This window comes from Salvia hispanica, chromosome 1 (assembly GCF_029641045.1).
Source record: "Salvia hispanica isolate PSC_SH4W2 chromosome 1, Shi_PSC_v1, whole genome shotgun sequence".
Classification (NCBI taxonomy): domain Eukaryota; kingdom Viridiplantae; phylum Streptophyta; class Magnoliopsida; order Lamiales; family Lamiaceae; genus Salvia; species Salvia hispanica.
This window is the reverse complement of record NC_142692.1, coordinates 16,339,095-16,357,603: the sequence shown is the minus strand read 5'-3', so window position 1 is coordinate 16,357,603 and position 18,509 is coordinate 16,339,095. Positions and strand designations below refer to the sequence as shown.

The 18,509-nt window shown below is 32.0% G+C and overlaps 1 protein-coding gene across 1 annotated transcript; it reads right to left on the bottom strand.

The window, feature by feature from the left end:
• Positions 1–9,651: 9,651 nt before the first annotated feature.
• On the bottom strand, positions 9,652–11,801 carry LOC125185390 (uncharacterized). Its single transcript, XM_048081914.2, has 2 exons — positions 11,299–11,801; positions 9,652–10,894 (listed from the first exon to the last, which is right to left on the bottom strand). The coding sequence occupies exons 1-2, from the start codon at positions 11,665–11,667 to the stop codon at positions 9,857–9,859; spliced, it is 1,407 nt and encodes a 468-aa protein (XP_047937871.1). The 5' UTR covers positions 11,668–11,801; the 3' UTR covers positions 9,652–9,856.
• Positions 11,802–18,509: the final 6,708 nt, after the last annotated feature.

Here is an 18,509-nt window from a genome sequence, read left to right as displayed (position 1 = left end):
TTGAGATATATGCTTAAACTCAAACATAAACATGATCAAATACTGATATTTGAGATTTATGCAAAATAAAACATAAACATCAAGAAATTTTAAAGCATGTTTCAGAAATTTAAATATATTTTTAGTGAATTTGAAGTTTTTAATTTATTTATCTATTATTATGTAATAAAAAGTTAATATGTAATTTATATATTTTGGCATGTTTGGTAGTGGTGATAACTCAACTAGGGATGAAATTTTATGAACAATTATGAGTTATCACCCCCACACCAATGAAGTGTCGAATTAGAGTCAAACAAATATAATGATAGAAATTTTATCGGGTTTTCGGGCCAGCCATTGGATTTTCGGGTCTGGTCCTAACGGGTTGCGGGTTAATTGTGTGCAGGCTAATCGGGCTGTAATTTTATCGAACTAGAAATTTTCAGTCCTAATCCTATAAATTTGGCGTGCTATTCGATCCGGCCCACGTAGGCTACATTGACATCCCTAATAGGATTGTTAAAAAATTAGTGGTATGAAACTTATTGATTACATTATTCTAATTTTGGAAAGATAAGATAGATCAGAATTTAACCGTTCTTCATTATTTATTTAACAAATTTTCTTTTCCGAAAACTACTTACCTTAGCTTTGCATCAATAAAAGTGTTAATTCGTCAGTACCTATGCTCCTGTCGTAGTATTTAATAATTATCACTTCTAACAGTCATACATGAAATCATCATCCCATATATGTAGGTTCTTTAGGTAAATATGACTTAGTAAATAATAGCTCAACTTATTAAATTATTTATATATACAGTACTCCTTCTGTACCACTAGAAATGAAACGTTTTTCTTTTTGGGTTGTCCCATTAAAAATGAAACGTTTCTTAAAATAGAAATAACTTTATCTCTACTTTTACCTCTCTTCTTTAACTTACAAAATAACACTACATAAAATCCTGTGCCGAAAAACAAATGTTTCATATTTATTGAAACGAAGGGAGTATTTGATAGTGAAAGTCCTTCACCATGAAGAATTAGTTAATTTTCTTATGGGGAAATAATTCAAGGGAATCTTTTCTATTTTATAAGAGTTGATTTACAATATAAAATCTTAAAATACAAATAATAAAGAATGAAATGTAGAGAAAAACACATCATAAGTCACACGATCAATTTAGTAGAACAGTTACTAAAAACTATCCAACAACTTATGTACCATATTATTTCGTCTCAGAAAAATATATGGATATTTCCATTTATGAAAAATTATTCCAACTCAATACCCTTATCATCTTAGGGGAGTGTTATATTGCTAACTCAATGATTAATTGCTAACTACAACTCAATAATAGCCATTAGATATTCAAACTAAAGGCCTAGATCATTAACAACAAAATGTCAATACGATCAACAAAAAACGTCAATAAGGCTATAGGATTAATTCCAATAAAAATCAATAGGAGTATTAATGTCAAGTTAGTTATAACTAACTTTTAAAAGAAATCTCAAAACTTTAAATTCATATAACATATATCAAATTAAAGATAATTTTATAAGGATTCCAACGATATACTACATGCATATGTTCCGACGTCAAAATTTATAAAAAAAAATCTAGAATTTTCGTATTTTTCGACACAGGCTAATGTCAATACAGCTAAGATAATATGTCAATATAAAGCATATACAATGTCAATCCTAAATTTGTGTTGACATTCTCAAAGCATTGTGTTGATATTTTTGAAACACTATATTGACATTTTCATCCAAAACCCTAATTTTGTGTTTTTTTTTTTAATTTTTTTCGATTTAATTAATAAAAACTAAAATTACACGTGTCAAATTGTAGACCACACATTTTTTAAAATCATGTGGCCTTAAATTAGTTGTAGTTAGCAATTAAATGATGAGTTAGCAATTGATCACTCCCCTATCATCTTATGTATCAATTTATTTACAACTTAGAACACTCTGTAGTCTGTTTACCATTACAACTCATGAAATGTGATCAAATGAAAATTCTAAATATTGTACAAACTCAAAACTATGATCTGGACCATTGAAAAATGTCAACAGATCACAAAAAAACATCAATAGGAAAATGTCAACAGAATTTCAACGGTAGTCAATGATTGATGTGTGTTGATATTGTGTTGATACTGTGTTGACATTAAAATCTTGAAATTTTACACTGTGTTGATATTGTGTTGATACTGTGTTGACATTAAAATCTTGAAATTTTACACTGTGTTGATATTGTATTGAAACTGTGTTGAAGCTGTGTTGAGAAGTTTTGAATTTGTACAATATATAAGTTTGCATTTTATCACTACCCACTCATTAAACACAAATAATAATATGGATAATACAATTCACTAAAATTCACTAATATTACTTTATTTACCTTTCTTCTCTTATTTCATTTCTTACATTAATTTACTAATTGTGTATTAATTCTTATGCTTATATTTTTAATGAAAGAAATGAAATATATAGAATACAAGAAAATATTAAATACTAGTAAAAGTATACAAATATACATGAAATTCATCAGCTAGTAAAAGTAGAAAAGAAAAAGGTTGAAAAGTTCATTGAGAGAAGAGTGGCATTAATTAAGTATTGAAAGCAAACAGGAGTTAATTAGTTTTAACATTTCCGACAAGAACGTCTTTAGATTTTCATGCTTGTGCTAAACTTTTTGTTGATGGCTTGATGCACTCATGAAAAGGACAAGAATGAATCTTTCTCGAGGCCTACAAATATATGCATCCGTTATTTAAGTGTGTAGTTTAGTGGCCAAAATTATTACTATTATTATTTTCATATATGAATTAAATTGTTGGAGACACACACGACAGCCAAGACCCCTCCACTCCACTGACTACTTTTTCAATTCAGAATTCTTGTTTTACAACTCATAAAAGTAACAACTATGATGATAAAGTAAGTGATTTCATCATGTGTGCTCCCTCTAAACAAGTAAGTATATAGTATATTTAATTATTTTGGTCATATATATTAGGCCGCATTACCCTAAAATTACTCCTTAGATATGGAGTATATTCATCTGGATCATTATTTCTAAAAATAAATGGTCCAGATTTAATCCAGAGTTCATGTAATTTTTGTTTGTTACTCCTAGCATATAATTTCAGTGGTATTTTTATTGTGACAGGAAAAAAACATCAGCAACTATAATTATGTCAAAAATAAAAGTTAACTACTTTCAATCTTTTAAAAATTATTTTAAACTTTAAATTTTATATAACTTTTTCAATTGAAAATATATTTATAAATATCAAATTAAAGGTAATTTAATAAAGATTTTAACAATATTCTGATTAAATATGTTCATATGAAGTTTTTTCCTATAACTCATTTCAATCACATTTTATTATAAAACTATTATATGAAAGTAGACATCACATTCCACTAACCTTTTTTACCCACTTTATATTATAAAGTCAAACAATTTCTTAAAACTCGTGTCGATCAGATATGAAATATTTAATCATGCATCAATAACAAAAACACAATATTGTTTTCAACAGAATATCAATATTGTTGAAGTCGAGATCATTTTCTCTTCATCATAATTTCATTTTGTTAGTGTTTGTTTTTATTTTTGATCAAATTGAAAAAATAATCAGAATTCTGAAAATAAGGAAAGTAGTATAGTAAATTTTTTCATGATTCTGATTCTCAACTTTTTAAGATTCTTGCATATTTAACAATTTAATGGAGTACTTATAATTTTTATTTTATTTTATGCAATTATTATTGTTATTACTATTATTATATTATAAATTTAATAAATATTTCAATATATAATTTAAAATTATAAATCATACTGGTACTTAGTTATAATTATATATTTAATTATTATTATTATTATCATTATTATTATTATTATTGTATTAATAACAACTAATGTACTAAATAATTTTATTATAATTATTTAAATTATGAACATATAATATTAAATAAAATAATTATTGATGTTATTATTTTATTATAAATTAATAACTAATCAAATTAAATTGGAAATTATGTACTATTATATTCAATTATAATACCAATAAATACTAGTAGTATAATTTTAATAATAATCATGTTATTATTATAATATTATTTATTATTATGATGTTATTACTTATTAAGAAAATATTAATCTAATTATTTTAATTAGATTTACAAAATAAAATATAATAATGAATTATTATCATTTTATTTTTAATATTTAATTTATTAAAAAATCTTATCATAATTTTCAAATTATTGATTATATGATTATTATAATTAATTATTTTTTGAATGAAAAATTGAATTATATTTTAGATTAGTATTTAAAAGTATAAACTTTTTAATCTTGATAATTCCAAATATGGAAAAGTGAAGTTGTTAGGTTTCATATTCTCATGATTCATTTTTCTAGAAGTCATTTTCCCCAATAACTTTTTTTTTCATCAAACAAACATGATACTACTTTAAACTCAAATCTTTCCAATAGTATAAAAGCACTATGCAACACTTATCTTTTATGGGCACAAAAATTGGGACGCAATTACTAGCATCTGGAAATTTTATAAAATAACCATGATATAGAATGCAAAAGAATGCGTTCTTAAAGTTGAAACACTTATCTTTTATGGGCACAAAAATTGGGACGCAATTACTAGCATCTGGAAATTTTATAAAATAACCATGATATAGAATGCAAAAGAATGCGTTCTTAAAGTTGAAGGTAAATTATCTTAATCTTTTACTTTTTTTTACTATACTTCTATTTGTGTCCCCTAATTTTAGTTGGGACACTAACAATAAGGACACTTTATGAAGCGTTTGTAGTATGATTAGAAACACAATTAGCGTTCTTAACAGCAATAAAAAGTGTCCTTATCCGATTTTTTATTTTTTACTCCCTCCGTCCCACTTTTGGAGTCACTTATTGTTATGGCTTGAATTTTAAGAAAGAGTTGAAGTGTGTAATAAATGAAGTGAGATGGTGGAGTATGTAATAAATGAAGTGAGATGGTAGAGTGTGTAATAAATGAAGTGAAATGGTGGAGTTGGTTGAAGGTGGATCCCTTTTGACTTTTGATTTTTGTTTTGATTTATTTTAATGTAGATAATGACATTTTTATGTAATTTTGATGAAGAATGTGGTAAAATTATATGATCAAATATGGAAAATTCTAAAAGTGACTCTTAAACTGGGACAGACTTTTATGGCAAAATGTGACTCTTAATCTGGGACGAAGGGAGTATTTTTTATTTTTTTTTGTAGTGAAGTAAAGGTAAACATTACTTTGATGGTTTTCGTTAAATGAATATTAACAATAAGTTAATTAATAAGGTCAAAATAATCAATTGGGTTTTACTTGATAACAAGATCTAGTTAAGATTAGTGTGTCTCAGCTTTAGCTGGAAATGTAGAAATTACTAGGTTAAAGTATGGGAAATTTTGAGTCTTTTTACAAAGATGCATTGTTAAATGTATATATTGTGCTGCTCCATACTTTATTTCTTTTGTAACTCTGTCTACTACACCCAACACAATGAGTATAGTCAGAAACCTTGTTTTGGAAAGTAGGGACCTATATGCTCCACGGCTCCACCACCATACGATAAATTATATTAATAATAAAATGGCAATAATATATAGTCAAATTATTAAATATTAAGAACATTTTCTTGATGTCACCCTTTTAATCCCCAAAAGGTATTATTCCTAGTATTATACACGCATGTGGTCCTACTATACTGTAATTCTGTAAACTGCATCTTTCCTCCAACATACAAACACACCATTAGACTTCCAAATTAGATGACAATATATGAGTAATAATGTCAATAAAAATTGTCAATCAATTGTGTTAATATATATTTTTTTAATATTATTTGGCATCTGTTGACATTATATATGAAAATTCAATAATTTAGATTACTGTAATAAGAAAGATATTATTTGCAATTAATTACACCTCTATATGAATAATAATATGTGTAATCAATATATTTTCTATTTAGTAAAAAAAATACTATATCCTTTCAGTTTCCGGTTATATTATATTTTCTACTCTAATAATTTAATGTTAGACATGCTAATAAATAATAATTAATGTATTCTTTATTTTTAATGATTTATTTTATAAGTAAACAGATCTCATGTGATTAGATTATTAAAGATGAAATAAGTCGATTTCTTAAGTTTTACCGTATGTGTTGTTTTGCTTACAAATGTAGGACTACGGCTTGTTTGATCAATTAGCAAAGTTCTAGCATGAAGAAAAATATTTGACCGTCGGTTTTACTAAAGCTATAATTGTTATTATTATAACATAGTAGCATTTTGTTTAAATGATTAGGATTTCTTTTAATTGGGGGACGATAAAGCACGTCTGAAAATTTCAACTAATAAGATGTTCAATTCAATCATAAATTTGGGATTCGAATTTGAGACAGCTTGGATACGTGCCATTAAAATAAATTATGTGGCACATATATATAAGATTATAACACTGATATATTATCTACCTATTATTAGTTATTGGTTCGTATATAAGAAATAAAATCGTATCAGTGACGTCCTTTATTTGATCCAAGAACAAATTCTTCGATACGCTTCTCATCTCCCGATTGATTTCAAGTCGGGTCCATCAAATAACTCATGGCAAAATACTTTAGTGAAATATAGTAATCTTTTAACATTTAACTCTCTCTCTTTTATCGCGTAGAATAAAGTAGCTTTATTAACCTACACTTTAAAGGAAATACTAAATTTAAGAAAATATATACAGTATCCGAAGGAAAGCAAACTATTCTTGACGCTGTCACACCTTTTTCGCTTTTCTTACTTTATTTTGGGTAGCTTAAAATTATTTATACTAGTATACATAGGAATTTTTGAAAATATAAAAATTTTAATGCAAAATTAATTAAGTAAGAGAATAAAATGAAAAGTGTGTTAGTAGAAAAAATTTCATACCTCATTAAAGAGAAATAAATTTCCTAAAATAAAAAAGTTTTATTTTTGTGAATAGACAAAAAAAAAAAAAAATTCTGTTTTTGGAGAACGGATGGAGTAATTAATTTCTAAACACGAACAGATTATTCAATTATGCATATTTATTGCGAGTTTCTATGGACCACAATTCCATATTCGGCCCAAATTCAGTCAAGATTCATTTCGGCCCACAATTCCATTATTTTTAGCCATACCACCGACAAGCTAGTTTTTAATTGCACAAGTTATTTATTATTTTACAATTTTATTATAGTATTTATTTAAATCATGACATTTGTAAAATAAAACCTGTATATATATAAATGGGAGTTTTGAGAATATTTATAAAATTGACATTTTAAATTGAAAAATATCATTTAATAAAACTGAATTTTGTTTATGGATTTATACTCCCTCCGTTTCGTTATAGTTGGGGCGGAACTTTTGGGCATAGAGTTTTAGAAATGAATGTTGGGTGTGTTAAATAAATAGATAAAAAAGTAAGAGAGATGAAAACGTAGAGAGAATAAAGTATAAAATGAATAAAGTAGAGAGAATAAAGTAAGAGAGAGTAAAGTAAGAAAGAGAAAAAAGTTTCCAAATATGGAAATGACTCAACTATGAAGAAACTTCCCGAAATAGTAAAATGACTCAACTATGGCGATGGAGTACATTTCAACCGCCGGTTTCACATCTTTCGTTGAATGTGATGAATATTTAAGAATTGAGTTTATGATTCTTTATACATTTCAATCGGCTGTTTCGCATTTTTAATTGAATGCGATCGTCATTATGCCACGAGTATCAAACATCAATACAACTTGCAAAATATGTCAATATAATATATGGATAATATCAATATAAAATTGTATTTACATTTTCATGAATGTTGACATATTTAATACACTATACGATTTGCAAGATTGTATCCAGGATTAAATTTGTAGTGTGTTTGGTTCATGAGATTCAACCCCACAACTCAGTCTTAGATGGATAATCATGGGATAATTAGTCATAGCTAACCCCCCTATGACTAAAATAATCTAACAACTCAATCCTAGATTGTATCTTGGTATTATTTTATCTTGGAAACCGAACACCACTTATATTGAAAGAATGCTCCTCAACACTAAATTTGATAGTTATTCTTATCTTTTTAATATTAAAAAATAGAAAAATAATATTACACATGACAATTTATAGGCCATTAATTCTCCAAACTTCTATGGTCTTATATTAATTGTAGTTAGCAATTAAAGAGTGTGTTAGCAATTAATCACATCCCTAATGATATGATTTCTTATATCAAATAAATATTTCATATTTTGAGAAAAATAAAATGGGTCTTGCTATATACGGGAGTGATACTGGTTAGTAACTAAAACCGAAAACTACTTAATTAGAATTTGAAAATCACATTAATCAAATATTCAAACTGACATAATTTAAATTACTTAAAATTACATAATTAAAGACTAAATAAACTTCAGATTCAAAATGAGTTAAAGCGTGCCCAAATTTGTCCAATGAAAACTTATTGGAGCGGGCGTGAGTTCTTGCTGTTCAACCATCCCTTGCATGGCGTCCAACTGTCCTATCCACCATTTGCAACTTGATAGTAGTTGGCTTTAGTGGACCTATGTTCAACTGCTCAGAGAAAGATAGATGCATTAAATTCATTATTCGTAGTATCACATTAATCATGTATTTACATATGCAACTACAATATGGTGTCAAATAGACTTCCTCATATACATTTCCATGTTTCTTTTTGGTGACAACCTTTTTAAGAAGTTTTGCATATTAGAGAATTTGTTAGGGAGTTGCTAGTACTAAGATAATATTAATGCGAACTATTAGAAATGGACCACTCACCCCTTAAAAGGCTTTACAAGAGGGAGGATTATCTATCCTTATATAGATGAGATAGGATCATTACCAAGTTAATGTGAAACAAGATTTAATAGTTTTAAGACGAAAACATCGAGGAACTTTGTGACTTGGCCAAAATTCAACCACTTTGACTTCTTATTCAGAGGGAATGGAATTGGTGGTTGATAGGCGATTGCTACCTAATCATGCTTCTTCTTTCCCTTTCGATTTTCCTTTTTATCAATAATTTTAGTGACTTGAATTTTGGGTATCTTGGAATGGTCATGTATGCACCACACTAAAAAAACTCTGCAATTTAGTGATAGCACTAATCCGTGAAATTTAGGCACTTAACAGATTTAGTGATAGGTTAAGTATCAACAGATCCGTAAATACAAAGCTAGTCAGTAAAAATTATTAGTGACAGAAAAATCCGTCACTAAAGTTACAATGACGGAAATGCCATGGTAATTCGGATTAGTGACGAACGATTCTTTCACCAATTAGTGATTGAAGCTTTTCAGTCACTTATCCGTTACTACTTCTTGAAATTTCCGCTGCTGTCACTAATTCCGTCACTAATTTGAGTTTTTTTTGTAGTGGCACCTAAGATAAAGAGCATTCCAGTGCTCTTTATTTTTGCTCCAACTCTTGTTGAATTTGCACAGATGTCACATCTGATTGACTTGTGTCTCTATCATCTTTGAGACGTAATTACATTAACTGTTCAAGGTAAAACACACATCGAAGAAAAATATAAAATTGGACATAACATAAAACATCTGCTTCAAAAATATCCGAATCAAATCATTCACCACCATTCAAAACCAAAATTTCAAATGCCAAAATACAAAAGGAAACAAAAACAACATAGAATTGAAAAAAAAAAGAAACAATAAAAAACAACACCATTATTTGCAGTAGATTGAACACTAGATCAAAACTATCTCATCGTTCCATCTAGCTCACATAAACTTCTCACGCTCCTTCAATAGATGGATGATTTATCCGGCGACGATTCCGGCGACGTCAGGCCCCGGTTATTCTCTCCCGGAGGCTTGCCGCACACGCATTGGCACTCATATCCAAAAACATTCCCAAAGCACGTAAACATCCCGTCTTTATCTTTATCCCCCTTAGACCGCGTCGCCGACGACTTGTAGCTACTTGACGAGTAATCCGCGCCGGCGTTGTCGTACAACGGCGGCAGCTCCATCCGCCACCTCTCGAGCTTCGACCGGAGCCCTTCCACGCTCTCGTCCATGCTCCACCCGTCCAAAACCGAGCTCTCCTTGTCGTCCTGCAGCGGATACCGCCTCTCCGCCATCACCGCCGCCACCTCCGACGGCGACGGCCCCACCTCCGAGTCCGACCACTCCCCGTTGCCCTTGTTGATACTGACGAACATCTGTTGCTCTTGTGGCTCGATGGGATCCTCAACTGCTTTACCAATGTCGTCTTTAGGTTTTTCGTTGGCGGGAAGGTGCGCGATCGCGTCGTTGGCGTCGTACATTTTCGCTAGCTGTTTGACGTCGACGTGTTTCGTTGAATTATATTTCGTTGAAATAGATTCGGCTTTTTTTAAGCTCTTGACGGAATAGCTGACGACTGAGCTGGCCTTGGTTTTGGTGGAGACGGGTCTTCGCCTGTCGTCTCTGAGCTCTGCGCCACAGATGACGGAGCTGGCCTTGCCGACCTTGCGTACGCTCTCAACGGGAACCATGCACTCTGTGATGCTCAAAATCGAGGCCTCTTTAGTTTCGATTTTGGGCTTCACTATGATGATGGAGCTACCGGGAGAGAAATTGCCGAACCCTGTCATCTCGCTGCGTTCGCTTCTTGTCCTGCGCAGTGTAACCCCATCATCGGAATAATCTTCAAGCAACTCCGGATCCTCCATCAGGTCTTGGTAGCCCACGGCCGACATGGCAGGTTGCGTGTATAACGGCATGCTTCTCATTGAGCTATCCAGTAACGCCACTCCAATGTTCAGGATACCCTGTGGCCGCCCTGATGGGCGACGTATCTGTTGGAATATGAAAATTATGTGTGATTCAGAAAATTATATAAAGAGTTGGATGTATAATGTAGTTTTATGATTTCTAGTCTTTCATTTTCTGTATTCTATCGATATAACATAATCTGTTGGAATATGAGAAATATATAAGTACGACTCAAGAAAATAATCAAGGCTTAATAGATTGATTGAACTTTAAAACTATAATGTAGTCTTATGATTTTTCTAGTCTTTTATTGTCCGTATTATCTATTGGAATATGAGAAATATATGTGATTCAAGAAAGTAATCGGGCTATATAGATTAATTGAACTTTATACTATAATCTAGTCTTATGATTTTTCTAGTCTTTTATTTACGTATTATATTTATAACACATTATCAACTGAAATAAATATCGAAAATGAATGTACCTGAAGAGCAACAAAGCGCATGCCAATGTAAGGCTGGCCATTGTGAGAGCGGCCGGTCTGAGGGATGAGATTTCCGACGAGGCAGCGGACAGTGCCAACGAGGACGTCACGGAACCAATTGTTGGAATAGATTTCGATCATGATTGCAGAGTTGTCCTGCTTGAGAAACTCCTCCTCCACCCTAAACACAAACTTCTCATTCCACGTAGGATTATTCTTGCCAAGTTCGTCCACGCGCGACGTGAGCTTTCGCTTCGGGTTCATCCACGCCATGGCGTACGTCTTCATGGATTTCGACACCAGCTCGAGATCCTGGGCCGAGATGATGTTGATCTCCAGGAGCTGATGCGTTTTCGATGGCGGCGCCATTTCTGTTTTCTCTTCTAATCCCACCGTCGCCCTCAAAAGGGTCGACGAGGGCTGAGAGGATGAGGATGAGGATGAGGATGAGGATGGGGATGAGGAAGCTAGTACGGTGGAGAAGATTAATAATGGAATGAGGTGCAAAGGGGAGATAAGGAATCAAATTGGGATTGCTTTTCTTCTAATTTCACTAATTTTGGTACTTCTTCAATTAGTGGATCTCGACTATTCTTCATTAGGAAGCATTCATTTCACTGTCAACGTAAAATTTTGTGGTAATTAAGAGGTACATGTCTTTTAATAGTATATTAAAAAAATTCTATTTTCGGCTATTGAATTTTAAATGGTTAGTTTATAATTTGTTAATAATTAAGAATTGTTTATAAGGTTTATAATAGTACTACCGTACATGTCATTGGTTAAGGGATAATATTTTGGCTGTAGAGCCTTCTAATGATTCTAGCAATAGGACGAGAAAAAAAGCTTATAACATGTGGGTTCGCGATGGGAAGAAGCAACCTGGCTGTAGTTGGAACGAGTCGTTAGTGGATGTAGATTATAGATGCCCAATGTTTACGGTTTGGGTGGTTAACCGCGAAACCATCACTTTTGGAATTGTGGGCCGGTTCAGGTTCCAAAATTCTAGAATCGAAATCGTGTCAGAACCGCTGGTTCAGGGAAACTCCAAATTGGAACAGCAAAAAATTATCGAAAAACCGTAAAACTGTGCCATATCTGCAAAAAACCACTGGAAACTAGCGGTTCGGAATCGTAAAAAACCGCTGATTCGAAACCGAAACCGTAACCGCGAAAACACCCTTGCGGTTCAATTACGGTTCAAAGATTTCTAAAACCGTAAACCGATTCCGGAACCGTGGGCATCTCTAATGTGGATCACGAGTTTGAGATTGTCTTTATGTGTGTTTAGCTTGGTTCATGATAGGGCCCTCGACTTTCAGCCAGATGAGCCCCCAATATCATCCGATGAATACCACAATAGCCCAACCCACAATTCTTGAGCGCCAGTCAACCCAACACACATCAAAGAGGAGGATGAATCCCATCCCGCGTGATATGGGCCTCATGCTAGCAAATCTAGCTCAAGATCACATCTTAATAATCCCCAATATATCTTCTTAATTTTATTTGATTTAATATACTTCCTCGATCCCTGAAAAATTTGTCACTTATTTCCATTTTCGTCCGTCCCTAAAAATTTGTCACCTTTTACTTTTACAATATTTGGGAGTGGACCCCATATTCCACTAACTCATTATCACTCACATTTTATTATAAAACTAATATATAAAAGTAGGACTCACATGCCATTAACTTTTTCAACCCACTTTCTATTACATTTCTTAAAACCCGTGCCGGGTCAAAAACCTTATTCTCCAATTCACATTTAGGACATTTCATTTAGCGAACTTGTCTCCCTTCTGAATTGGAGCAATCCTTATAGAGAGATACTATTTGTTAAGATCATGTAACATACCCATGTCATTTGCAACAAGCAAAATATCATCAACATATAAGACTCACTTTATAAACTTGCTCCCACTGATTTTTACATAGATACATCGATCAATAATGATCTCTACAAAATCATATGACACAATGGTATAATTAAACTTTTAAAATACCATTCCCAGGAAGCTGGTTTTAGTCCATATATTGACTTACTCAGCTTACATACTAATTTTTCTTGTCATGTGGTCAAGAATCCTTTAGGTTGGCCCATATATATTTTCTCTACAATTTCTCCATTCAGAAAAGTGGTTTTTACATCCATTTGGTGAAGCTCGTGATCATAATGAGCCACCAAAGCCAAAATAATTCTTAAAGAATAGTCACTTTTCATGGCTCGTTGGAATGAGTAAATATTTATCACGGCTTATGTCACATTCACTTTTAATAGTGTAAACCACAGTAATTTGAAACGACATATTTTCTTTTCCTTACTGATCTTTTCAATATTTATTGTGGTTCACTATTCTCTTCTAGAATTGTGATAGGTTCATCTACTTCATTTTCGGTTAGTGGGTTTTACACATCATCATGTTGTTCTATTGTGTCTTTAGATTGTGTCACAATAAGAACGTCTTTCGATTGTGTCACAATAAGAACAACAGCCTAAGGTGCAACAACATGTGGATGAAACTTATCTTGGATTTCATGAACATCCACCTTTCACCACTCCCACAGTTTTCACCATTTTTAATGAACCTAGCATTTCTCGTTTAAAATATTCTCGTACTATGGTTAGAACAATAAAGTATATACCTCTTTGATTTTTCCGAATAGCCAATAAAAAAATTCACTGACAATTCTTAAATCAAAATCTTTTCATGTAGACTATATATAACATCACTTATGCTCGACAACACCAAATACGAATATGCCTTAAGCTAGGTTTCCTTTCCGTCCCCAGTTCAAAAGGAGTTTTAGGAACTGTCTTACTGGGAACCTAATTAAGCATATACATCGCAGTCTTTAAAGCATAAATCCACAATGAAAATGGTAAAGTATAACAACTTAACATACTTCTAACCATTTTCATTAATGTACGATTCCACATTTCTATTACATCATCCTGTACCGGAGTATTAAGCATTGCATACTGTGCACAAATGCCTCTACTTCGAGAAACTTTACAAATGAACATGGATATTATCCATAAATTTCCATAAAAACTCAACATCTTTATCCAACCTCACAATTTTAACTTTTCTATCTAACTGTCATTCCACCATGTCAATGAATACCTTTAGGACATTCAATGACTTAGATCTTTCATACAGTAGACATTTATTCCATAACGTGAGTAATCGTCCATAAAGATGATAAAGCATTTCTCACCAACCTAAGGAGTATCAAAAGAACCGAGTATATTAGTATGTATTAACTTAATAAGCCGAGTGCTTCTCGTGGCTGATTTCTTTATAATGTGTTTAGTTTGTTTCTCTTTAATACAATCTATACACATATTTAGGACACTAAATTCCAATTTTGAGGAAAACTTTCAGACTTTACCAACCTCATAATACTTTCTTTAGAAATAGGATCTTATCTTTAATGCCACAAGAACACCAAACTTTTACTTGACGAACAACGCTTAACGCCTCGACTTTCAATATTAAACAAGGATTCAGAAAACTTTGCATCAAGATTGTATCTATTATGTGAATCAAATAATGCACCATTACCATAATAGTTGGGTACGATGTGGATACACCATAACCAATCTTGTTATTAAAAAACTTAAGTTATCCAATCCACTTACAGAAACAATATTTATAGCACACTCAGACACATAGAGATAACCATTAAGATCTATATGACATCTTATGTCTAAGATCAATCTGTAAGTTGTAATGTCTTCGTTCCATGCCTTTATCATGTTTCTTATGAACAATTAATGTTCAAATCCTTTTGTAGATTGGATCGAATTGAATCCATGTTTAACATGAGACATATAAATTGTAGCACCACACTAAGTATTATAGGTTCTTCGATAAGGTTTAATTTAAAGTAAACAAAACTGTTATGTTCAACTTTCTTATCGAATCAAGCCTTCCTTTTAGGACAATCTTTTCTGAAGTGTTCTGTTTGCTTGCAAATGAAACACTTCTTTTCCTTATGGATGATAAGCCTTTCCAGACCTTTCAGAAAATATTTATCCTTCCTTTTGTCTTACTTACTTAGTATTCCTTTACTGGTGCCTACACTTCCAAGACCTCTGAGATTCACAACTTGATAATTTATCTTCTTTAATCTCCCTTCTTTTTATACCAACATAGCCTTTAATTCTTTAAATGTCCCATTTATCTTTAATGGTGTTTAATTTACCTGGAACTGGCTAAATTCAACATGTAGGGAGTTTATGATAAATTTTGGCCGACGATTGCTCATGGACCTCCATTCTTAAGGTCGTTAACTTTATTGTCTGTCAAGTTAGACATTTTTGTCACATGATCGTGAATCGGCTTACACCAGTCAAACTTCTTTGTAGTAAGCACATTCATTATGCTTCTACATTTAACTTATCAGTCAAACACGATTGTGAACACTCTTTAATTTTTCTTAATAAATTCCCTTGCTTTTTCTGTCATGAGCAAAGATGAACTCAAATTTTCTGTCATCGTCATACTCATACGGCTCAACCTGTTTGATCACTCCCAAGTCTCACATTGAAATTTTTAGTTATAGAGTTACATCTAATGGTTGAGGATTCCTCTTCCGTTAGTATGACATGGTCCAATATCTTTACACCCAGCGTAAGCCGGATCTATTCGGACCATTCTCCATAATTTTGCCCATTAATTTAATGACAAAGCCAGCATATGTATACAAATTTTATAAAACTGCAACATTCATACATGCTTATCGATACGTGCTTGAGTTCTTTAACACAAATTCATAAACAATAATAAAACTTTAAATAACATGCATTCAAGTAACCTTTGGGTAATACTTAATCACATGTACTTTCAGTGATGCTAAATATATACTTTAACAATTAATCAAACTAAACATATATCAAATAAGCATGTTGCCTTTGGGTGTACATACTAAATGACTCATGAATAAATGATTAATTCACTTCGTATTTATTAACTATATACAATGATCCACCTTTGGGTGATCTCCCAGTATATAGATAATAAAATAATTGATCAATCAAACTCTTATGTCATTTATAGCATCTCTATAATCATGATCATTTAATTAACATTTATTATTTTCAATAAATAAATGCAATATAACAAGACCACTTTAGTGATAAACAAGTTATATATTATTTAAATATTGAAATCTTTAATGGGTAGAATATCCTAATATTGTTTTAACATTTCATAAAACAATTACCCAACACAAGCGGAAGCATATTTACCAAAATCGAAAAATCCAAGACCATTCAAATTTCGATTTTGAAATCACATAAATGGTGAATTAACCAAATCTAGATTGACTCTGATACCAACTGTAAGCCATATCTCAACTTTAATGATTTCAATATTGAAATCTAATTCTAGATTTGAATTAATTCAACCACAACATTTATACTATAAAGTGGGGATAAAAACACCAACCTCCATCCATGCTTTCTTCATTTGATGTAGAGGTTGAAATCCACCAATTGATGTTAGTCCTTTCTTTGACTGGATTCTCCAATTGATTTTTATCTCTTCTTTCAACTCAAGCCTTTAATGATTATTTTGATGGATAAAGAATCAAAATACTTTATATACTATATATGTGTATATATACCGAGACAGGCGAGACTCTTATATGCGCATGTAGTTGTTATTGTTGGTGTATTTTCATACATGAGAGAACACATATATATAGGCGTGGAACGTCCCTTTATGAAAGATTGTGTCACTTCGCATACAATATGCTAGACCTGGCCACGGTTCAAAAACCGCTGGTTCCGGTTCGTCGAATGCTTGAACCGTAACCCGCCCGGATACCGGTTATCCGGTTTCCGATTTAACCGCCGGTTCCGGTTACTAACCGCCGGTTTTTTAGCGGTTCGGGCGGTTTTGGGCCGGTTCCGGTTCGGTTCCGGTTCTTTTTTCTTTTTTTTTTAAATCTTATAGTTAAAACTTTTAAATTCTATAGTAAAATCCAAAGAGACTTTGAAAACGGTCAAAAACCGCCGGTTTTCTGACCGAACCGCCAGTTTGTGTCAGAAAACCGGCGGTTTCTGACCGAAAACCGGCGGTTTCCGACACCTTTTCAGACCCTACGCTGCAACCCTACGCCTACGCCTGCAACCCTAGCCCTGAACCGTCAGGAACCGGCGGTTTTGTGTCAGAAACCGGCGGTTTTCCGATGCAAACCGGCATTTTTCCGACCGTTTTCAGCCGTACGCCTGCAACCCTAGGAACCTACCGACGACGGCTACATTTTCCCGGTTAACCGCCGGTTCCGGTTTCATATTTTTTTGAACCGTAACCGACCCGTTATAAACCCTAAACCGGATTTCGAACCGGAACCGTCCCGCCGGTTAACCGCCGGTCCGGTTGGGTTTGGCCACCTCTACAATATGCTATGCCACAACCGTTTCTAATATGGCGATAGGTATTTAATGGAATAACTTAGATTAATAAATAATCATTTTACGTTATCCATAAATAACCACCTCACACATGCACTGCAACCGATTTCAACTACCATCGGTTTCTAATTTTAATTAGTTTACAAACTATAATTAGCATTCTCACAATTCCACTGTCACATACATGCATACTAACATATGTGTATATCAATTCCATAAGTCACATATATGCACATTAAGTGCTAATGCATTTCACAGTACACATATATATAAATACACATATAAATATTCACATGTAGAATTCATACATATGTATACATGAATCCTTTCGTATACATATTTATACATTTATACGTTTATAATTAGAGGTAAGAGAAGAGGAGGTAAGAGAAGAGGGTTATCAATATATTCAATTCTAATTATATAATTGAAACCAATCCATCATGGTATCATCTTTTATATTAGAATTCTTTGAATTTAGTATAAACTTGATCCTTATAATTAAATCAATAGATATATAGGTAACATAAAAATATAAATATTCTTAAGGACGGAGGGAGTATCTTTTATTTAGGAATCATATGTTTATGTAATATTTATCTTAATCGAGTCATTAGTTAGTACTAGACTACTAGTAGTATTCTATATGTTCATTGAGAGATACTCCAAGTAAACATATTTCATAAACTTTGCTTAATAGTTTTAAAATTTTGTTTCAGACTTGGAACTCCTAAAATGGCATGGATAGAGTAGTAGTATAAAACATTTAAATAACTAGTAGGTA

What these genes read in the sequence shown, in the direction of transcription:
- LOC125185390 (XM_048081914.2), bottom strand. Translation starts at nt 11,667, where the DNA reads ATGGCGCCGCCATCGAAAACGCATCAGCTCCTGGAGATCAACATCATC. An exon ending in TGCGCTTTGTTGCTCTTCAG is followed by an intron (nt 10,895 to 11,298) that starts GTACATTCATTT and finishes ATATTCCAACAG; the next exon opens with ATACGTCGCCCATCAGGGCG.